We start from the raw sequence: 23,494 nt of genomic DNA on the forward strand, positions 1-23,494 counted from the left end.
CTTATGTTTTCAGGTATCGACGACAACCTAATCCGTGGTCGTGACCTAAAGGTTTTTAGGAAGTGGCAGCACAGTGTTCGGGGTCCACATCTTCTCCTCATGTTGCTACCTTCATACCGCCTGGAGTCCCAGTCCCAACATAAGAACCATCGATCCAAGAGAGCTCTTGATGCTGCCTACTGCTCCAAGTACTTGTCTGAAAACCAAATTGCCAAATGCAAAGCAATAACAATGTCCCTATCTGTTGTGGAGATTTTCAGAAATGAGTCATCAAGTAAAAAGGGGCCAAGCAACACTAATAGCACTAGGCACTGCACAGAATTGGTTGTCATTAGGTACAAAGATATAGAATAACTGTTAACACTCTGACTTCTTGGCTAGAGCCCATAGTGATGTTAAAGGTGAGTGCGTGTTTTAACCCACAGCCCATCAACCACAGCCTAAACTTCAACAAGTAACAAAAGGCACTGATCATGTTCATGTTTCTAAAGTAGAATCACCGTGGTGATTGGTTTCAGTCTCTTTGTGCTTGTTTTCATCTTTGCTTTGAGTTCATAAGTGTAAAAGGAAAAATATTATGTGTATCCTCATTAGGATAGGGTTTTGTGTTGATGTGTTGGATTGTGCTCAGGTTTATATTGTTAACTGGTAATTATGTGACAATGCATTAATGTAACTATAGTGTAACAAATGAGTTTCATTGTTACTTTTGAGTGATGACCCCTACGCAAGCTATATTTTTCTTACCACTGTGCAATACTTCATAATGCCATGCAGTCCCTATTTTCAATAAGGAAACATCTTTACCTCCAGGTGAAGGGGAAAAAGTAGCAACAGTGTTGTAAGAAAAAAAGTCTGTACCAGTTCAAGTCCAACTGAAGAAACTGGAACAATTTTGTTAAACGAAGAAGCCAGGAAGAGCACAGCTTTCCAAAGTTTTTTCCAACAGAATGCTGACAATTTGAAAACAAACAAACAAACAAACAAATAAAACAAGATTCTGGATATAGCTTTCCTTTTCTTCATGAACTACGCTTGATGTACCCTTTCCTGGTGAATTAAAATGAAAAACTGTGCATTGGTTCAGTTCCCACAGTCCCTCTCTCTGGACAGCCAATGGGGCATACATACTAAGGCACTGATGCTTGGCAGCATGCAGAGAGTGTCAACAAGTTGACCACTAACTGGTATTGCAAACTGCTTTCAAAACAGGCTGAAAGCAGAAGTGAAAGGCAACACCCTGGACAACTTGTTGGCTGATCTGTTTAACTATGTATATTTATCTTTTCTGGTTCAGTGGTTGCCCACAATAAGTAAAGAATCTAATCTGAGCGCATCTTCACCTATCTTCATCTCTCCATCTGTGACTTTTTATAGACTGCACACACTAGTGACGAGAGGATTCCCACAGCTCTGTTATTCACTTTTCCACTTTATGTCTTTACAGAAATGTTCAGGATAACTGCTGCTTACGATCGCTCTACATTGATTTTAAGAGGGACCTGGGCTGGAGGTGGATCCATGAGCCCAAAGGCTATGAGGCCAACTTTTGTGCAGGGGCCTGTCCATATCTGTGGAGTGCAGACACCCAGCATTCCAAGGTACTGAATGAGGAAGTTTGAAAGGCTACACAGTAAACGTAAACATGAATGCAGTCGCACTGCACTGTAAATCAGATTTTATTTTATGATATGGTTCTAATATGTATATTCCAGGTGTTAGGTCTGTATAACACCATCAACCCTGCAGCATCGGCATCCCCCTGCTGTGTCTCCCAAGACCTGGAGCCTCTCACTATCCTGTACTACATCGGCAAGACCCCCAAAATAGAACAGCTCTCAAATATGAAGGTCAAGTCCTGCAAGTGCAGCTAGAGGTCCTTAGAAAATACATACTCTTCTTTCATCCAGAGTGGAGTGAGTTAACGTACCGTCAAAGTGCCGCTGCACTCATTTACTAGCAATCCTACAGCAGTCGTTTCACACAGGCATGGCCAGGAATGGTGTATTAGAGAATAAAAGGAACAAGTCAATGTGAGTTCAATGCATATTCAACATACAGGACCAGAGCAGTTATAATACCAAAAACTTTAGTTCGATGCACTGTATGGACAAAAATGTTGGGCCTTCATGTAAATTCATGTGTGTTCAGTCTTGTTCCTGCAGGTGTTAATAAACATTCACCTAGCCATGAAGTCTGCCTTTAAAAGATCTGTAAAAGAATTGGTCATTCTAAAGAGCTCATTGACTGAGTATGGTACTATAATAAGATTTAAAGATTGCAACGAGTCATTATGTTAAATTTTATTTGTCATAGATATGAAGTGATCAACTGTAAGCAGTTTTATCGCAAAGTGAAACAGCAACTCATCCAGGAAGTGAAAGACCGTGTAAAGTTACAACGGAGTTCTGAAGCATGTTGTACATAAAAGTCGCTAACGCTCTGTTGATTCAATAACTACAGAGTTAATTTATTATTTATACCAGAACTGCATACCAGAGCTGTCAGAAGCTTCATGTATAGGTAACCCATTACTTTTGTTCATATAGGAAGAATTGTATTTCTGTATTGACACAGGTTTGCAAGTAAAATGAGCTTGTGTGCTGTTCTCCTAATAAATGGTCAAAGAAGAATAATAGTTCTTAATAATATTTCTTAGTAAGGGTAATTTACACCATGAAGGCCTGCTCTCAAAAACTGATATAGATAAATCCAGCTACACAAACACTTAAAAGTTTTTTAGAAAATGTTTAGTGCCATCTTGTGTCAGTACAGAACATGTCACCTCGTTGGTTTGTTGGTTGCTGTTAACAGACTTGCACTGAACCAACCAACTCAGGTGAAAATAAGGACACTAAAACTAACCCTAACCCTTTTCTACTCTCCCGGAATACTCAAAGCGCTCTATACAACACGCCACATTGCATATTTGGCATGCAGACTGGGATCAAACCACCGACCTTCCGATCAGTAGATGCTCTACCTCCTGAGCTATAGCCACCCTACAGAGTAGGCAGCACAAAAGTGAACCCTTTAAATTAAATTTTAGTTTTAGCCTCCTCATATTCCACTGAGTTACTAGTTTGCTGAAATAAACGGAAGTCAAACAAACCAACCAACTCGGTGATGTAGCATTCTGTATCACAAGATGGTGCTAAACATGTTTAAAACAAGCACAAGTATCTTAAATCCAGCTACAAGGAGTGTTAAATCCATATCAGTTTTTGAGAGCAGGGCTCCATGGTGTAAATTAGCCTTTGTCCGCTTTAATCCATCAGAAAAATAAATAATGAATAATTCACATAGTTTTTTTTTTCCCTCACCAATATGCAATACTGAAATATTTTCCTCAATAACAAAATTATCAAGTCTAGTATTTACAGTTAATTTTATTATTGAGTCTTCGTCATTGACTTTTTAGGAGTCTTGTTAAAATCCAGTGGCGTTTTAGATCATAACAAACTTTCCACCAGTTTTGTTTGTTTTTGGTTCACTACATGAGGCTAGAGATTTGCTTGTTTGTTTGTTTTTTAAATCATACACTTGCAGAGTTCTGAATTTAAAAAAACTGAAAAGTACTGTCATCTCCAATATCTTTTTGAAATGTTGTGGCGCTAAAGTGGCACACATTCAAAAAATCCAGGCCGATATAGTATTCAGTACCAAGTTATGTGAGAATACAGCAAACACTGGAAATGTAAGTGATATGTGTATATATGTGAAATAAGTCCTTGAAAAAACAGATCTACTCAGACCTACCTAACACTTTGCTTTCAACCACTTCGCCCTTCAGCAGATATCAAAGGCACAATATCACATTCTTATACATCATTATTTATTTTATTCCTTAAGAATTATTCTTTATTTTTGCATTTTCTGATTCTGTACAGTAAAACATTGCAGTAAGATGTCCTGCAACCTTGCAGTGTTGACATATATTATCTACTCCATTTTGTAGTTTATATAATACACACGCACAACTTTTATTAAGCCGCCATAAGAGAGAATAAGATGTTGCATTAGAATTGTAAAGGCTATTTTGATTTATTATGGCAATAGTATTAATTTTATAGCTTCCCATTTATATTATAAAACACTTTTTTAAGGGGTAAGAAAAACAGTGTTGTATGTAATAACTTTTAATTGCTAAATTGGCATACTTTGTTAACAGTTTTAAGCAGTAATGGAGCAATAGTCTCCTTCCAGAATTTCTTATGAAAATTATTAGTTTTGTTTGTTTGGATGAACTGGCAACTGGCCCTTTTAAATAGCCCAGTGTAACAGATGCCATAACACGTTTAAGTAAAAAGCTTAGATTCTGAATCATTACAACCCCGAGTCTGCTGTCTGTGTTGTTTAAAAACGAAAATACATGTTTATTTATGATGTTCAGATTTCTGAAACAGAAAATTCTGTAAATGTGTAATGGCAATGAATAAAATGTGTTTTCATCATTAACAGGTTACTTGCTGAAATTAGTTTACAATGTGAGGTCACATCCTATGTATAATTGTGACAGTAATACTGTACGGTATTAGTGACAATAATACATACAGTAAAACTGTTGACAACAGAAATATTTCTGACTTTATGAATAACAACAATACTACTAATAATAATAATAGTAATATTTTTTAAATTATTATCATTAGTATTATTATTATTATTATTATTATCATAGCAATTTTAAAGATATAATTCTTTGCGTCAGTTCAGCAGTGTGTGAATGGGTGAATGGCTGAATGTGTAAAGCGCTTTGGGGTCCTTAGGGACTAGTAAAGTGCTATACAAATACAGGCCATTTACCATTTACCATTCAGCAATTTGAGGTAGGTTGGGATAGAGAGAATATAAAACATGGATATTAATGAAATAAAATCAAATTCAAACAATCTTATTGAGCTGAGTACTGCACTTCAATGGAATGGAAAAATGGAAACAAATGTGAAAAAAAGGCCTGCTGCTCAGCTCAATGAAATATCCAGTTATTAGTGCTTAAAATTAAAATTAAATTAAGATTGTTGAAATATGCAACCCTAAGCTCCACCACATTTTATATTATAATGGGGAAAACTAAAGATTATCCAGAGGCCATCCAATTCATTTTCATTTACATAGCACCAAATAACAACAATAGTCTGCTGGTGGTGCTTTACATTGAGGGTTACCATGGTAAATGATTCTTATATAGCGCTTTTCTGCTCTCCCGGAGTACTCAAAGCAATCAATACAACATACCACTTTCACCCAAGTTCCTTGTACCATGTAAGGTACAAGGTACAAGGAACTTCCTGTTTTTCAGTCTGGCTGAGCACTTAGTTTATGAGTCAAAAGCGGCCTTGCTTTACAAACCTTCATTATTAAAGTACATAAAACAATATAATAAACAAAATAAGCACTAAGGATATATTAATTACATGACACTACATGTTAAAGAAAAAGCTGCTGTGACAAAGAAAAGAATCTGTCAAGCACAACTCTTTGGAATTTAAATTGTAAGAAATAAATGTGTAAAATTACACAAGAAGTTCTGGTAGCTCGTTGCCCAGACTGTCCATTTTGTTGTTTTAGTTTGGTTTTTTTTTAACTGTAGTCATAAAAAATAGAATTATATAGCAGAAAGTGGGAAAAAAAACTTTTCTTTTTTTCACAAAGTAAGAGAGGTTTTATTAGAGACATAGCTAAAAGGTTTTGCAAAATTTTGCATAAATTGTGATTTTCTTTTGGTATTGAATAGCAGAAATTAGGCTTTGCCAGATGTAATTTTTTGGGGGGAGGAAAAAAAAGCGGTATACAGCGGCCGACAGCGCTGTATACAACGCTAGACTGGTGTCTAATAAGCAAGTAAATAAGGCAGAAAATAGAGAAACGCACTGAGAGATAGAGCTGTGCGATTTTATTATCTGCATACTTACCGTGAACCCTTTACATTGTTCTTCATTTTGTCAGTAGTAATATAGGTGCTCTTGTTTAGCAGGCAAAAAAAGAGCACCTATATTACTTCTTTTGCCATTGTTCTATTATGTATTTTTGTTCTATTGTTAAGTGTCCTTGGGTGTCTTAAAAGGCACTTTATAAATAAATAAATATGTCTGTGAAGGTTCTCAGTCATCCGGGTCATCGTAGTCTAAGGAGTTTGGAAAGAAAAGCGTCTGGACTTCTTTAAGTTGCTTGAACACGTTTCACCTCTCATCCGAGAAGCTTCTTCAGTTCTAATGGTCAAATGGTGGAGAGTCCCAGATTTAGGACACCCAGTGGGAGACAAGAGGGACAAAGGGAAGGTGCACCGTGGTCCTAAACACAACAGATTACCACACAAAGATTACTACTCTCCTCAGTGACAACAATACCTACGAAGCCTTAAAGCGAGACCCCACAAGCAGCTACAAAAAGAAAGTTATAGCTTGCCTTCAAGACCTTGAAAGGGACAAAATCATTGACCGCCTTACATATCACCGCCTTTACCCAGGGGATGCCATACCCTGCATTTACGGACTTCCTAAGATCCACAAAGAAGGTGTCCCACTCAGACCCATTGTAGGTGGCATAAACTCAGCCACTTACAACATCTCGAAACACCTTGCTACCATCCTAGCACCTCTTATGGGGAACACCCCACATCACATCAAGAACTCCACCGACTTCATCGACAAGGTCTAGAAACTTACCCTGGACCCAGATGAAACCATGGTGTCCTTTGATGTAGTCTCCCTCTTCACTTGCATACCCACCACGGAGGCCGTGGAGACTGTCAGAAAACGACAACAAGAAGACAGCTCCTTGGAGGACAGGACCAACTTCACACCCGATCAGATTTGCACACTGTTACCCTCTGCCTCACCACTACATATTTCAAATACAACAAGGGTTTCTACAGACAAAAACAAGGCTGCGCCATGGGCTCCCCGTGTCACCTATTGTAGCCAACCTTTACATGGAGGAAGTGGAAAGGAAGGCTCTTGGCTCTTTCAAAGGAAGAGTAACCAGCCACTGGTACAGATATGTAGACGACACCTGGGTCAAAATCAAAACACAAGAAGTGGAATCCTTCACTGCGCACATTAACGCTGTGGATAAAAACATCAAGTTCACCAGGGAAGACACAAAGGACGACTGTTTGCCTTTCCTGGACTGCGCTGTGCACATCGAAGAGAATGGCAACCTCAACATTGAAGTTTACCGGAAGCCCACACACATGGACCAGTACCTCCTCTTTGACTCCCATCACCCTCTGGAACTCAAACTTGGAGTAATTAGGACCCTACACCACCGGGCAGAACATGTTCCCTCTGAGCCTGAAGGGAAAAAGAAGGAACACACACATATAAAGGAAGCACTTAAAACATGCGGCTATCCTAATTGGGCGTTTATAAAGTCAGCAAAGAGGCACAGAAAAGAAGATCAGACACCAGCGAGGGAGGATAAGAAAGACAGACGCAACAACATTGTCATCCCCTATGTAGCCGGTGTATCAGAGAAACTCAGGAGGGTTCTCTCCAAGCATGACATCCCAGTGTATTTCAGACCCAGCAACACGCTCAGACAGAAACTGGTTCACCCGAAAGACAAAACGCCAAAACACAGACTTAACAATGTGGCGTATGCTGTACAGTGCAGCGAGGAATGCCCAGACCTCTACATCGGAGAGACCAAACAGCCACTTCACAAGCGCATGGCACAACATAGAAGAGCCACCTCCACGGGACAAGACTCAGCTGTCCATCTGGATCTAAAGGACAAAGGTCACTCTTTCGAGGATGCCAATGTTCACAATTTGGACAGAGAGGACAGATGGTTTGAAAGAGGAGTGAAAGAAGCCATCTATGTCCACTGTGAGCGACCATCTTTGAACAGAGGCGGTGGTTTATGACACCAACTGTCTGCCATCTATAATCCAGTTTTGAGATCCCTTCCCAGACGCCTTAAGGCCCACTCACATCCTGGGTCATCTGACCTCAGGAAATCACATGATAGGGTGGGGCCAGGTTTCACAATGAGCTCACCCGAAACCCTGGCTGATTGTGACCCACACCCACTTTCGCACCTTGGCTCATGTGATTAGGTAGAGGATCACCAGCGTGTCCTAAATCTGGGACTCTCCACCATTTGACTCTTAGAACTGAAGAAGCTTCTCAGATGAGAGGTGAAACATCTTCAAGCAACTTAAAGAAGTCCAGACGCTTTTCTTTCCAAGCTCCTTAGACTACGATGACCTGGAGAATCTTCACAGACATTTAGACATGCTCAGTGTTTTATGAAAAGCCACGATAGCAGAACAGGTACTTACTAAAAAAGCTATGCATGCTTTACGCTATGTTGTGATTAATACAAAATGTAAATAACTGAGTTTAGATATCTGAGGGGTTATTTAAAAAATTATTAGTTCTCTTTATGCATTTTATAGTGAGCTTAGAGCATACCACCCTGAGCACACCCAATTTTGTCTGATCTCAAACGGAAAGCAGACAGTCAATCTTCAAGCTGGCAGGAGTTAAACATACTTAAAAACACATCACTTGACTGTCTTAGGTAATTATAGGCCAATCTCTAACCTTCCTTTTCCTTCCAAATTTGTCAGACAAGGAGACTTCTTTCATGTCTCTTAGGAGAGAGTATTGACAAGAGTATTGACAATTTAGTGATCGTAGATCAAACATAAATTTGATTTAACTTACTTATTGTTTCTCACATTATTGTGGGTGAAGTTTGGCCCACTCATCTTTATGATGTTGCTTCAGTTCAGATCAGTTGAGGTTTGCTGGCATTTAATTCGGCTCTTTCCTGACACAGCATTTCAGTCAGGTTGAGGTTTGACTGGGCTACTGTAACACATTGATTCTTTTCGTTTTCAGTCATTCTGTTGTAGATTTATTGATGTGCTTGGGTTGTTTTCCTGATGTATGACACAGTTTTAGTCTGTGAAACAGATGGTGTTACATTTGACTCTACATTACTGTGGTATACAAAGGAGTTGGTTGACAGAATGGCTGTACAGATCCTGTGGGGGCAAAACAAGCCCAACAAGCTGTGTTAATGTGTCATATTCTTTTTAAAGAGAACAGGCTTTCTCCTGGTAACCCATTGAATAAACCATAAAATATAATTAAGAGATGTAGGTCCTGGGTTTTTTGCTTTTTCTCTGATCGTTTTTCTCTGTCTTGAATCCTTTTCACTTGTGAGTAATCTATCTTGAATTTAAAAGTGAATTGAATTTCTCAGTGTAGAATTAGATAGTTCACATTTTTTCGATATGACCTTTTCCACAATGATGGGAAAAATTACTAATCTAAGGTCACTGGTAATGTCTTTCCTTGTTGGTATAGTGTTTACTGAGTGCTCCACATCAGCAAACTGCCAAAACTTTCTTCGATGAGCAGTTAAACCAAGTGCATAGCAGCAGCTTCTACATACCCTCTTAATTCCTATGCAAGCAGTAGGAGTCTGCTTAGTTTAGGGCTACATTAAAAAAAACTTCTTTTTGACATGACTGTATCAGCTCATTGTAGAAAATAAGAAAGACCATAAGAGCATTAATGAATATAAGTAAACAAAGTAAGAACTAAGAAGTTGGCAGCTGTCTTTGGCTTTCTTAAACACCCCCCCGTACATTTTTATTTCAGTGTAACAACTCCTGAGTCTCTTTTCCTGTCTCACACTGAGGCACACAAAGAGAAACAGGATGTTGTGAGCGAGGACAATTTATCCAATGAACAGGAGGTGGTGACGGGATTAAATATGTTCAGACAATCCCAGCTTAGGTTAATAATGTCAGGTAGAAATGGCTGACATTAAGTTAACCACAGTGGGACACCAGGCTAATATGGAACAACAAAAGCTTTGCTGAGCTCTGCTTTTGTCCTCACAGCTGGGTTTGCTTGGAGATTCCAAAACACAAACAACTGGACTTTCACATGCTCCTTTGTTCCCGCTGACCCTGCATTCCTAAGGTCCACTCTTCGCCCACAGGTACACATACTTGGAGTCAAATCAATAGATCAGAGTTTAATTCCTGCACTTTTCAGCAGAAAAAAAAATCACTTTGTCAGCTGTCCTGGCTTTATGTCAAGAAATGTTTCACTGCTTGACCCTGGGGCTCGGTATAAAAATCAAGTCAACAGCACAGGACCACAGTCTGCGAGCCTGAGGAAACTATCTTACACATTTCCAGCAGAGAAAAGGTAAGACACAAGTTAGCGGACAGTAACTTTCAGAATGCTTGTAGGTGAATTTTATATCAAACTAAATTAAAACATGCATGATTTCAGGATACAGTCCTCCCATTCAGCTTATATTCTAAACTGATGGGGAGATTAACAAAAATGTGACAAAAATTTAAAATAGGAAAGTTTTAATCTGTTGTGTTTTGGCTGTGGGAGCTTTCGGAGTACACACATCTAGTGTAATAAAGTAATAATCTTTTTGTGTGTGTGGTTTTGCTGATTTTGTTTCTGACTCTTGTAACAGATGAACCCTCAAGTCCTGCCTTCCATCCTGCTGCTCATTTCTGCTGCCCATGCTTTCCAGTACACGGAGCTAGCGCAGTATGTTGACAGCCACCAGGACGAATATGTGGAGGTACAAATATCTGCTCCTTACTCTAGCAGCACTGAACTCTGAATGCTAGAACTGTTGTAATCTATGCTGTTAGGTGTATTGGGTTTAGACAATTTACTTTAATATCTGAGCTTGTGAGTCAAACAAAATCTCAATCATCATCAATAATGACCCTAGTGCCAGCCCTAATCCTAAACCCTACACAGATTCAAAATATATGAGTTTTGGTTTTATTAAATTATTCTGTCAAGTCGTCAAGGTTTATTGTCATTTCGTATGGTATCTACAAAAATACACAGACTGAAATTAAATGATTATTACAGCCTATATACTGCAATAATCAGTAAAAAATAAAAGTACTGTATAACAATCAGCTTGCCGAGATACTCAGCAAACTCAAGTGTAAAACAATCACACTCATTCCGCTAGCAGCGGTAAGCTCAGAGAGGGATTCAGTTAGATCAGCTAAGTGTTTTTATGAGGAGAATGGTGTATGTGTGTGCCTGTCACAGTCCATTTGTTGGTCTTGCAGTGTGGCTTCTGTCTGTCAGTGTGTCATACAGTTTGACAACCTTAAAGACCTTGGCCAAAAATGGCCTCCATCCCCAGTTCATGCAAATGCATAAATGTATCAATATTATCTTCAAACCAAAATGTAATTATTTTTATTTAAAACAACAACAACAACAAAAACAAAAACACCACCAATCGGCTGAACTGACCCTCTAGTGTATATATATATATATATATATATATATATATATATATATATATATATATATATATATATATATATATATATAATGCATGTAGCTGCATATTTGGCAGCTACATGGATTATTTCAACTAACTTAATTTCTGTGGAGACTAGGACTTACAAACTGCATGTACACAGTCTCCAATCAAATGTAATAATTAGCGTAACTAATAATAACAATCGTGGAAAGCAATCTATGTTGTTACAAAATTCTCCCATTGATCTCAATAGAGCATACTTATAGTTCCATATTTCACTCTAGACCATTATTAGACAAGAAGAAAGAATATAATTTAATACCAATAGATAGGCCATTAGAATAAGACACCAAATAAGAAATAAAAGTAAGGCTAAGCGTGCTGTATATAATCACAAACTACAAAAGAATCTGCATGTGATATAAGTGTGACTCCTTGAAGATTGTCGGGGCTGAGGTCAAAAGTACACTGTAATGATTCTGGATCACTTTCTTTACTCGGCATCAACACGGAAAGACAGTAAGGTGAGGTGTTGACTCTGAAGTAACAACCACAACTTTTACCTGTACAATATCAGCTGTTGTTGAGAAAAATAATAATACTCTGACTACTTGAATATGAAAGCAGTTATTCCAACTAAAGAGACATTAAAATGTATTTTTGTCAAAATTTTGACAAAATTTAAAACAAAAACATCAAATAAAGGCTCAGGAGTTAGAAAAAAATGGGGTAGAGTTAGGGCTGCTCAATTAATCGAATTTTAATCTCGATTACGATCTGGGCTTTCAACGATCATTAAAAATGACTGAGCTGATTATTAGCCCCTCCCTTGTGCTTTACTCTCGCGCTGCTCCGTGTGGCAAATCGAGCGCACCTCTCTGCATTTCGAACACATGTCACAACAATTAAGAGCAGTGGTCCCCAACCTTTTTTGCGCCACGGACCAGTTTATGCCCAACAATATTTTCATGGACCGGCCTTTAAGGTGTCGCGGATAAATACAACAAAATAAAACTTGTACTGGTACCGAAAAAAAGAAAATTTATTCATAACACACGTGAAAAGACCAAGGAAAACCGAGTAAACGATAAAAACGATAACAAAATAACGCTGAAAACCGATAAAAACCCTGAAAACTATACATTTCACACCTGAGCCTCAACTCTCGCGGCCCGGTACCAAACGACTCACGGACCGGTACCGGTCCGAGGCCCGGGGGTTGGGGACCGCTGATTAAGAGGACCCGAGGGAAGCTCGGAAAGCTAAGCAGAAGTTATTTGGAGAGGAGAGTGACTGCCGTTGGTTGAAAAGAGAGGTAAAAAAAACTTCAGTGGTGTGGAAACATTATGGGTTCGCGGAGTCAGACGTGGATCAAGTAGACATAGTGTGTAAACTTTCATTTATTTTTTATATTGCAAACATTTGCACTGTTATCAGTATTTGCACACTATTTTATATTATTTTTTGACAATCTTTAAAGTCATTATTCAATACATTGTTATTGTTAAATAAATATCGTCAAATAATCGAGATCTCAATTTCAGTGAAAATCGTGATTATCATTTTTGCCATAATCGAGCAGCCCTAGGTAATCTCCAAATATCATGAATAGTCACAACTTTTAAAAATTTTACTATCCATTAGTATCCACGAATACATCCGCTGAGGCACAAAGCAAGTTTGAAGAAGAAATTAGCCAACTCTCACATTCAGCTTATTCCAAGACATTGCAGGAGACTTGAATAAATCATCAACAGTATTTCACACTTTTTGTGTGTTTTTTTACATATTGAACGCAGTGATTTTCCACAGGGGGAAATGTAATATGTAATGTCTTATGAATGAGTGTTGGTGGCCAAAGTCAAAAAGTGGCAATATAGCAACTGACTATTTCTGAATGTCAGTGTTGCAAATAAAATATGTCTTTAGAATCAAGTGCACATTTTGCGAACTGGACACTAGTTGAGGGCAGGAGTATTAAATAACATAAAACTCAGTGGCAGGTGGATTAGATCAAGTCCAGTGACAATGTTTTGGATCTTGGTTGTGTGTTTCAGATGCTGAGGGACTGGGTTGCAATCGAAAGCGACTCCAGCAATGTCCAAAAGAGACCAGAGCTGCACCGTATGATGGAGACTGTGGCTCAGAAACTCCAGTTGATGGGGGGGACTGTACAGCTGGTGGATATCGGAGAACAAGAAGTCAGTGAAAGAACCACCTATCTTTGCAATATTACCCCTCCCTGCTCTTTAGAAGTGCTTGTTGATATTGGAGCTTTGTATCTAATTGTCAGTGTAATTGGCTGGTAAATGTGGTGGATTTCTCACAGAGGTCAGCTCATTGGCAAACTTCAAAAAAAAAAATCAGAGGGCTCAGGACTAGCTTTGCCTTCTTATTACTGACTGGGCCACAACAAAGCCGCTTTCCACACTCATTAAACACACTGTGTGTGTGTGTGTGTGTGTGTGTGTGTGTGTGTGTGTGTGTGTGTGTGTGTGTGTGTGTGTGTGTGTGTGTGTGTGTGTGTGTGAGAGAGAGAGAGCGAGAAAGAGGCCATACTAGAGGGCCTAGCTTTTCACCATTAACCATTAATTAGGTGCCACCCAGTGTGAACTGTTACTGTACTATAATGCCTCCAGAAAAGCAGATCTTCTGGCCTCCTGGAGGAGTATCCCTTTTATAGTCTTACACACAGTGCAAGACTATAAAAGAAATTGCATTGATATGTGAGAGAGACATAGACCAGCTGAATACTATTGCAAGCGTTTTGAACACACTTTAAAATCAGAAGGATTGATAGATTGATGGAAAAGAAATTGTGTGCTGATCTCGACTGTATGTGCAGCTTCCTGATGGCCAGACATTAGAGTTGCCTAAAGTGGTGACGGCTCAGTTTGGTAATGACTCCAGCAAACACACAGTGTGCATCTACGGCCACGTGGATGTCCAGCCAGCAAAACTGGAAGACGGCTGGGCAACAGATCCATACAACCTGACTGAGATCAATGGTAAGAGCCTTTAAGCTAATTAAAAATACAAAGGAATGCTATCCAAACTCACAAATTTCATTTGATTCTAAAAAAGAGGAACATGTCTGGGTAAATGTCAGGGCTCTGTGTGCGGGCAGGTGGATATGAGGATCCAAATGCAGCACTCGAAAACAGAATGCAACTCAAAACCTCAGCTTTATTGCTGGCATGAAAACAAAACATGAAGTGAACACGGAATGCAGAGACCAAAAACACACAGGCATAATCTGAGGGTACGACGCGACACTAAGGGCATACACAGTAAAACTGAACACATTCACCTGAGTCACAGACCTTCACAATAAAACAGGAAACAAGAAACCACTAAACAAGGACACAGACTGAGAGGCAGACAGAATATAACACATGGAACTCAAACAATACATGAGACAACAAATCCTTAAACACGAATAAACAGAAACATGGAACTCTAATAATCATCATCATCATCACTACAAGAGAATAAGAAAACAATCCATTATGCAAAAACACACCAAAACATAACAACTCAAAATACTGGGTCAAACTGGCCCAGAACCGTGACAGTAAACCTTTGGTGAAGTACAAATGCTGGACTTGTTGCCTTCCTAAGATGATGACCAGAGGGGCAACTGGTTTCCTGTTCAACAATGTGTGGTGCTGTGATAAAGAATAGAAAAAGGGAGCTGATGTCGGTTTCATAACAGGAAGGTTTATTCTTCACAAGAGCTTCAGGTATCACCACACTAACTGCAAAGAAATGTCCATATGCTTCAGTCCAATTTACAGTACATGGCCACAGTTTCCTGAGCTAGAGACTGTATTAATCTCTCAACACAACTTTGACAAAGCATGAACAAAATGCTGCTTAAATCCATTGACAATATCACATCCACAATAAACACATTTGTTTTACAAAGATAAACAAAATGTCATTTTTAAACATTTTAATTCTCGTTTCAGCACTAAATTATTTATGTGAAATGTATTTCCACTGTACTGATGATAAACGTGACGAAACTATTCAGAAAAAAACACACGGCGTATATATTGTTTATCATGACCGGAAGTAGACACCTTTCGCACATGCGTGGTACCGATCAGGTTTCCAGTACGGATCAGGTAGTGACATCCCCATTAACTCCAGGTGTTGTGCCAGAAAGTGATCATGATTGCCGTCTGCGGGAGCGCGCGCAGCTGCTTACAGCTGTAGCACTCAGCGACTTCCGTGCAACTGATGTAAGGTGCGGTAAGCTGAACACAACTTCAACCGTCTGTTTGTTGAAAAATAGTAACGTGACCGCACCGATTTTCTTGTTAGTAACCATAACGGCGTTGTAACGATAGGAATAGTAATTAGTTAGATTACTCGTTACTAGTGTTGGGTAAGTTACTTTAAATTAGTAACTTAGTTACATTACTAGTTACTTCTATCAAAAGTAACTCAGTTACTTCAAGTTACTCGTTACTTTCAAAGTAACTAGTTACTAGGGAAAGTAACTTTGGTTTTACTCAGAATTCTCTTGTTAATGTGTTGCTTCCGTAACTGGACACCTATCAAGATTGCCAGTCTTCTAGCTTGCTTACTTGCCACAAGTGCATTGTGCCACCTACCAATAGAAAGGAAAAAATAGTGTGCATACTTCCACGAGAGGAATCCCACACCTGGACCGTCGTTGACTGCCGCCATGATTCTAGCCAACGTCACAGCCTCATGTGCGCTTTTTACATCCAACACAAAACTGCAGTCGTGGTCCTTTGATTGTACTCCGAACTCGGAAATTCTGCCTTCCGAATAGATCTTCCTATTCAGAAGGCAGAATTTCCGAGTAGGTAACACCAGACTGCAGATAAGCTGCATACAGGGCTGGACTGGGACAAAAAATCGGCCCGGGCATTTTGACTAGAGACCGGCCCACCATTATAGAAAAAATCATGAAGCCTTTGAATGAAAACAAATGCTGTTGTGACAGTGATGTACACTGTCTTGATGGTATATACAGTGGGGCAAAAAAGTATTTAGTCAGCCACTGATTGTGCAAGTTCCCCCACTTAAAATGATGACAGAGGTCAGTAATTTGCACCAGAGGTACACTTCAGCTGTGAGAGACAGAATGTGAAAAAAAAATCCATGAATTCACATGGTAGGATTTGTAAAGAATTTATTCGTAAATTAGGGTGGAAAATAAGTATTTGGTCACCTCAAACAAGGAAAATCTCTGGCTCTCACAGACCTGTAACGTCTTCTGTAAGAAGCTTTTCTGTCCCCCACTCGTTACCTGTATGAATGCCACCTGTTTGAACTCATCATCTGTATAAAAGACACCTGTCCAGAGCCTCAAACAGTCAGACTCCAAACTCCGCCATGGCCAAGACCAAAGAGCTTTCGAAGGACACCAGGAAAAGTATTGTAGACCTGCACCAGACTGGGAAGAGTGAATCTACAATAGGCAAGCAGCTTGGTGTGAAAAAATCAACTGTGGGAGCAATCATCAGAAAATGGAAGACATACAAGACCACTGATAATCTCCCTCGATCTGGGGCTCCACGCAAGATCTCATCCCGTGGGGTCAAAATGATCAAGAGAACGGTGAGCAAAGATCCCAGAACCACATGGGGGGACCTGGTGAATGACCTGCAGAGAGCTGGGACCAAAGTAACAAAGGTCACCATCAGTAACACACTACAACGGCAGGGAATCAAATCCCGCAGTGCCAGACGTGTTCCGCTGCTGAAGCCAGTGCATGTCCAGGCCCGTCTGAAGTTTGCCAGAGAGCACATGGATGATACAGCAGAGGATTGGGAGAATGTCATGTGGTCAGATGAAACCAAAGTAGAACTTTTTGGTATAAACTCAACTCGTCGTGTTTGGAGGAAGAAGAATACTGAGTTGCATCCCAAGAACACCATACCTACTGTGAAGCATGGGGGTGGAAACATCATGCTATGGGGCTGTTTTTCTGCCAAGGGGACAGGACGACTGATCCGTGTTAAGGACAGAATGAATGGGGCCATGTATCGTGAGATTTTGAGCCAAAACCTCCTTCCATCAGTGAGAACTTTGAAGATGAAACGAGGCTGGGTCTTCCAACATGGCAATGATCCAAAACACACCGCCCGGGCAACAAAGGAGTGGCTCCGTAAGAAGCATTTGAAAGTCCTGGAGTGGCCTAGCCAGTCTCCAGACCTCAACCCCATAGAAAATCTGTGGCGGGAGTTGAAAGTCCGTGTTGCTCGGCGACAGCCCCAAAACATCACTGCTCTCGAGAAGATCTGCATGGAGGAATGGGCCAAAATACCAGCTACTGTGTGTGCAAACCTGGTAAAGACCTATAGTAACCGTTTGACCTCTGTTATTGCCAACAAATGTTATGTTACAAAGTATTGAGTTGTATCTTTGTTATTGACCAAATACTTATTTTCCACCCTAATTTACGAATAAATTCTTTACAAATCCTACCATGTGGATTCATGGATTTTTTTTTTCACATTCTGTCTCTCACAGTTGAAGTGTACCTCTGGTGCAAATTACTCTGTCATCATTTTAGGTGGGGGAACTTGCACAATCGGTGGCTGACTAAATACTTTTTTGCCCCACTGTATGTATCAATTTATCAATCGTTTGTTGTAAGATTCAGATAATTATTTATTAAAAGCTAGATATTTTAAATGAGAATAAGAAAGAAAAGTATTTCTTTGTGCCCCCCTCTTCCTGTTAATGTCCAACGTGGCCCCGCTGGCAAAACTTTGCTAGACCCACCCCAGCACAGTTACCAGCTGTGAGCGTAAAAAAGGATCCTGGTGTTATTTATCTCTCAGAAACAGTTCATAACTTCCCTTCAACTCATTCATGTCATCCATCACCTGTTCAGCTCTGATGATTCAGTAAGGACATCTCCTGGTTTCATCTTCATGTTTCCCTCTCACCAGATAACCAAACCGACATCATGACCAGCAGCTTTACAGCTGTGGCTCCAGCAAACATCAGCTGATACTAGAAATTAATATTAAATAAATTCTAACAACAGCTGATCAAGCTTAAACGTGCCGCTGTTGTTTAACGCGACCTCCACTGGTTTCTTCTTTATGGCGCAAAGTGGGCGATACACAAACAAGAGAGACGGGACTTGCGACAGAAAAGCCGATCAGCTAATCATTGATCAGTTTCACGATTGAAGTAGAAACAGGAGAGGGAGGGGGAGAGAATGAGAGAAGAAGAGGCAGCTGCAGGGTAAAGAAACAGAATATCTCCAGCTTTGTGTCTTTTTCATTGTGGCTGAAGTATGGGACAAACTGTGTTCCTTTTCACCTCAATACGAAGCGCATAATATTTTCTCTGAACACGAGACGATTCCGTTTTTTACGGGATTGTTGGTAATAATTAACCGTATGAACAAAATAAAGTTCAACATCAGTAACATCATAGCACCCACCCACCTGTATAGAAACTCCATCATGCTAGCTAGTACCCAGTACGAAAAAGTCAGTTTTTTTTATTTATATATGTTTATATATAAATATATGCGGTGGCCCCTAGAGACAAAACACGTACAAACTCCAAAACACATTTCTAGCATGAACTGAACTTCCAAAACAGAGCTACCTAGATCACTTAAATTACACAATTGAAAGCATGAAAGCATATGTGTATTGTTTGTGTATTTATACACAAGCATTCATATATAGTCAAATAATAAAAAAAAAAAAAAAGTTCATTTACCTGTTATTACCACACACCAAATCCGGTCATTGGTACTTGCTGGCTTGTGTAGCCACTACGTAACAAAAGCTCAACACTGCCCCTAGCATCCTGGAGCACTTCTGTTGTCTTTTGTACGTGTTTTGAGTTTTTATGTGCTTCTGAGTTTTTACGTGTTTTGGAGTTTGTACGTGCTTCGGAGTCTGTACGTGTTTTTATGTGTTTTGGAGTTTTTACGTGTTTTGGAGTTTGTACGTGCTTCAGGGTTTGTACGTGCTTCAGAGTTCGTACGTGATTTTAAGTTTGTATGTGCTTTGTCTGTAGGGGCCACCGTAAATATACTTTTATTTATTCACTCCACATAAAATGTAATAAATAAATCATATAATACAAAAATCAACTATTCACATTTCAACTTTTAACTATTTAAATTTTCAGCTTTTTCCTTTTACAAATTTAAAGTGAAACAACACAAAACACTGCAAACCACAACACAATTAAATATAAATTATAATATGAAAACAAAAAGAACATGTATATTCTCTGTCATATGGGCCCGCATGAATAAACTTTCTGAATCCTTTATCAGCTGCTCTCACACTGCTCATCACTGAAAAAAGTAATGCCGTTAGTAATGCCGATATTACTAACGGCGTTACTACTGGGGTCAGCGGGGGAGCTGGCCCCAGGGAGGGGTCACTTGCCCCTCCCTTCCCTCCCCATCTCCAGCTGCCTCCCCCTTCCCGCTCCACCACAACCACCCACACATGCAGGACCTTGGAGTAGGGGTATGTCACCAGGGTGCAGAGGAGGCTACCCCCCCCCCCCCGTCCCCTTCTGGCTGCCTCTGCCTCAATTTTATCCCACAACTTAGACATTCACATTACTCACACTCTCATTACACATACATATAGGATCTTGGGGGTGGGCACGATACACGGAATCCAAATTACCATCAGGGTGTACACCTCACCCCTGGCGTCGTTGCCCACCTCTCAATTTTAAATACACGTAGACATTGAGGGCTAGCAGGAGGGACCATGCGCTTACCTGCTGCTCTCTGGCAGGTAGCTCCATGCCCTCCTGGGTTTTAAATGCACCTTAGAACACACATGCATAAACACTACAATGAGCGGGTGGAGGGAGGTTTGGAGTCTTCTCTCACCCCCATTCTCTGCGGCCTGCTGGAGCGGGGGGGCTAGGAGGAAGAGTTGGCCATCCGACTGCGGTCTGGAGTGTGGGGCCTCCCTGCTGCTGTGGAGTCGGGGCGGTCTGCCTCTCCCCACCGCAGGGAAAAGGGTAACACCACCTGGGTCTGGGTGCAGTTCCCCCTCCAGGGGCAAGGGTACCTAGACCCAGTTCGTAGAGTACGCTTGGGGAGTGTGATCGTGTGTACAGCGTCTCTTTATGTCTGTCTCCACGTTGGTTGAGTGTGAAGTAAGTGCATATGAGAGCATGAGGGTGGGAACTTCCCCTGCCAGTGGCGGACTCCCTCAGGTGTCGGTGCGTTGGTGGTTCTTTGTGTCCGGGGATGGGCGTCCAGGTACACACCGGCTCACTCCTTGGCAGCCGCTTATCGGGGCCTGGAGCCTGGGGCTCGCTCGGGCCACTTCAGAGGTGGGGTGCCCCCGGCCTCTCGGCCTGGGGCTCGGTCACTCAGGCACGGCTGGCTGCCGGCGGAGCTCACGGGCGCGTCACTGCAACTCCCCCTGGCTTCTGCTCCGCGGCTGCTGAGTGAACCCTCATCTGGGACTCTCCTCAGCTCTTTCTGGGACAGTGGCGCGGCTGCCCCTCTGTTGGTCTTCCTTGGTCTCTTGTGTTCTGAGGGCCTCTGGATGTCTGGAGTTTTGATCTCCTCCATACCTGCTTCATGCCCTGGAGGACGGGGCTGTGCCCCCCCCCCCCCCCCCCACACACACCCTCTAGCAGATCATTACATGAAGGAACCTTTTAAAAAAAACAAGCATGTCCATGCTCACAGGTGTACACACGGGTGATCACACCCACAAACTACACCCTTTTTGGCTCCTACCTCAAAGCACACTGTGTTCTGTCGATCTTATGTGCTGCACAATAATGTTTAATATTTAGTATTTACTGTCATATTCCCATATATCATTGTGATGTTGTTTATTCTATTACTCTTGTTCTCTTCTGCTTGTTTTCTTTTTTCTTTCTCAGCAGGTGACCCAGGTGATCGATATATGTATTTTTTTTTCTTTTTTTCTGCCCGTTCTGTTGGTTTTTGTTTTTTGCCCTTCTCCCCCGTCCCTCTTCTCAGCTGTTTCTCTTTCCCTCTTTCTTTCTCCCCTTCTTTCCCCCAGTCAAGTCTGTCCCGTATTCAGTAAGTGAAAATAAAATAAACAATAAAAGGTGAATCAAATGGACCATTACGGCAAGGCTGGGATGGTCAATTTGGTAAAGTAAATCCGTTGGGCATCTTTCTTTGCCTTTAGACAACAATTCTGATGGCAAAAGAGCCAAACGGGACAGGCAAAAAAAAAAAAAAAAGTAATGCCGATATTCCCATCACTGATCATACCAAAAAACTTTTTCCCAGTCTATTTCTGATACCAGATTTTAATAGAAAGCTATTTCCAACTTTCTACACACTAAACAGCTAGAATATTCTCATGTGATGAAATGGTACAGCCAAAAAAGCATAAGAGAAGCATGTACAAGGAAATTATGGGTGCTCCATGCCAACTGTGTAGGGATAACATACAAATAGTAAGACAGCAGGAATAAATAACAAACAGGATAAATATATGCAGTTAAGAGAAATATATACAAACTAGAGGAATATACACAAAACAAGAGAAAAGACACACATTGGAGTGCAAAGTTGAAGTAGTGCAAAGAACTTGGTCTGAGTATAGTCCACATATGAGTGGCTTGAGTGATGAGGGTTACTCAGACCATGACTCAGATTGGTGAGGTGAGTCGGGAGGGTAATAACTACTCATCACAACCAAGCTATGTAGAGTATATCAACCCGTAGGGCACCTTTGGGACTGTTCATCTAGATGTAGCGTTTTCAGTGGGAAAAACGTTTTGTCACTCATCTAAGTGACTTCTTCAGTCTTAACTGACTGCAGCTTTCTCCAACCTTATATACAGTACTTTTGCACAATGGCTGAAACTAGCACCCCTGGTGAACAATGAGCAGTTGAGTTTCTTGGTGAAACCTTGAGCTGAGACTGAAGAAGTCACTTGGATGGCTTACGAAACTCTTCTCCCACTGAAAATGCAATGTCCAGATGAACAGAATCAACTTTTGGCGTTTTATGTAAAGAGTCAAAACGAATTGGAAGGTGATGCTTTTTTCATATGAGGCTTCATGGATGCATGTAGATACATTTACAAAATAGGATGAAAAATAGAATGCAAAAGTTTTATGTACATCATTAATAAATACAGTGATATTGTAATTTTTATACTTTTAGGCAATCTGTATGGACGAGGAGCATCAGACAACAAGGCCCCAGTTTTAGCCTGGATCCATGCTGTAGAGGCTTACCAGGCTCTCAGTATGGTAAGAGACTGAGTTCACCATATTGTTAGATAGGCTTTCATGTCCCAGCTGAATGGAAACATTTAAAATGCAAAGAGTGGGAACAGAGAGAGATGCCTTCGGCAGGCTAGATTCAAGAGATAACTTCTATTGCTGTAGCAGACTTTTTTAAGTTGAGTGAAGTACTCAGCAGATATATGGGGAACAAAGTGCGTACCCTCAGGCTAGTGAGACAGCAGAGCCAAGTCTAAGGCAGACTAACTTTCCATGTCAGTGCTAGTTGTGTGGAGTCACTAGAGCAGTCTGTTCCATCCATGCTGCTTTGTTGTCATGTTAAAAAATATGGCGCAATATGCACACATCAGAAGGCCTCAGCCACATGCTGAGTGCACTGTGGAAGGAGAAATGCGTTGGTGTGGACGCTGAGAAGACTGATTCAAACAAAGCTAATCACTCACAATGTCAAAAAGACAATTTAGGTTTTTATGGAAACAATAATTTTCTGCCCAGAAAGCCTGTTTGTTTGCTTCCTACCAAACATCATGGAGCTGTTCCCCCCATTCACCAGGATCTGCCAGTGAATGTGAAGTTTGTCATAGAGGGCATGGAGGAGACGGGCTCTAACGGCCTGGATGCCATGATCATGGCCCAGCGAGACACCTTCTTCTCAGAAGTGGATTACATCATCATATCAGACTGTGGCTGGCTCAGCAGACGCCCCGCCCTCACCTATGGCACCAGAGGCAACTGCTACTTCTTTGCTGAGGTGGTGTATTAAGAAGCATCCATCCATCCTTTATTCAAAGAGTCACCCTCCAGTCTTTGATTTGTGCTGCCATGTTTGCAGGTAGAAGGACCGAAGCAGGACTTGCATTCTGGTGTTTATGGAGGGACTGTGATTGAACCAATGACCGACCTCATTGGAATTCTCGGTGAGTCTCATATTTGAATGCGCGTAAGCAAGCAGCCTTTGTTCATAAACCG

At 40.8% G+C, this 23,494-nt stretch overlaps 2 protein-coding genes across 7 annotated transcripts in view; both read left to right on the top strand.

The window, feature by feature from the left end:
* tgfb2 (transforming growth factor, beta 2) overlaps positions 1 to 4,458 on the top strand; it is a 41,459-nt gene extending 37,001 nt beyond the window's left edge. For both annotated transcript variants that reach the window (XM_080895430.1, XM_080895431.1), the window contains 3 exons: positions 14 to 188; positions 1,448 to 1,601; positions 1,716 to 4,458. In XM_080895430.1, the coding sequence (XP_080751556.1) occupies positions 14 to 188; positions 1,448 to 1,601; positions 1,716 to 1,874 (488 nt within the window). In that variant the 3' untranslated portion in view covers positions 1,875 to 4,458. The remainder of the gene's footprint in view (positions 1 to 13; positions 189 to 1,447; positions 1,602 to 1,715) is intronic.
* Positions 4,459 to 10,041: 5,583 nt separating this feature from the next.
* The window catches only part of cndp1 (carnosine dipeptidase 1), a 44,277-nt gene continuing 30,824 nt past the window's right edge, over positions 10,042 to 23,494 (top strand). For 4 of the 5 annotated variants that reach the window (XR_013973259.1, XM_080895434.1, XM_080895432.1 and 1 more), the window contains exons 1-7: positions 10,042 to 10,178; positions 10,465 to 10,575; positions 13,347 to 13,490; positions 14,135 to 14,297; positions 22,443 to 22,531; positions 23,079 to 23,276; positions 23,358 to 23,442. Coding sequence is in view for 4 of the 5 variants with exons in the window: in XM_080895434.1 (XP_080751560.1) it covers positions 10,465 to 10,575; positions 13,347 to 13,490; positions 14,135 to 14,297; positions 22,443 to 22,531; positions 23,079 to 23,276; positions 23,358 to 23,442 (790 nt within the window). In the remaining variant the exon portion in view is untranslated. Of the gene's footprint in view, positions 10,179 to 10,464; positions 10,576 to 13,346; positions 13,491 to 14,134; positions 14,298 to 21,177; positions 21,341 to 22,442; positions 22,532 to 23,078; positions 23,277 to 23,357; positions 23,443 to 23,494 lie in introns of those variants that run through there. The other variant, XM_080895435.1, reaches the window with a different exon arrangement.

This window comes from Rhamphochromis sp. 'chilingali' (assembly GCF_963969265.1).
Source record: "Rhamphochromis sp. 'chilingali' genome assembly, chromosome: 11".
Classification (NCBI taxonomy): domain Eukaryota; kingdom Metazoa; phylum Chordata; class Actinopteri; order Cichliformes; family Cichlidae; genus Rhamphochromis; species Rhamphochromis sp. 'chilingali'.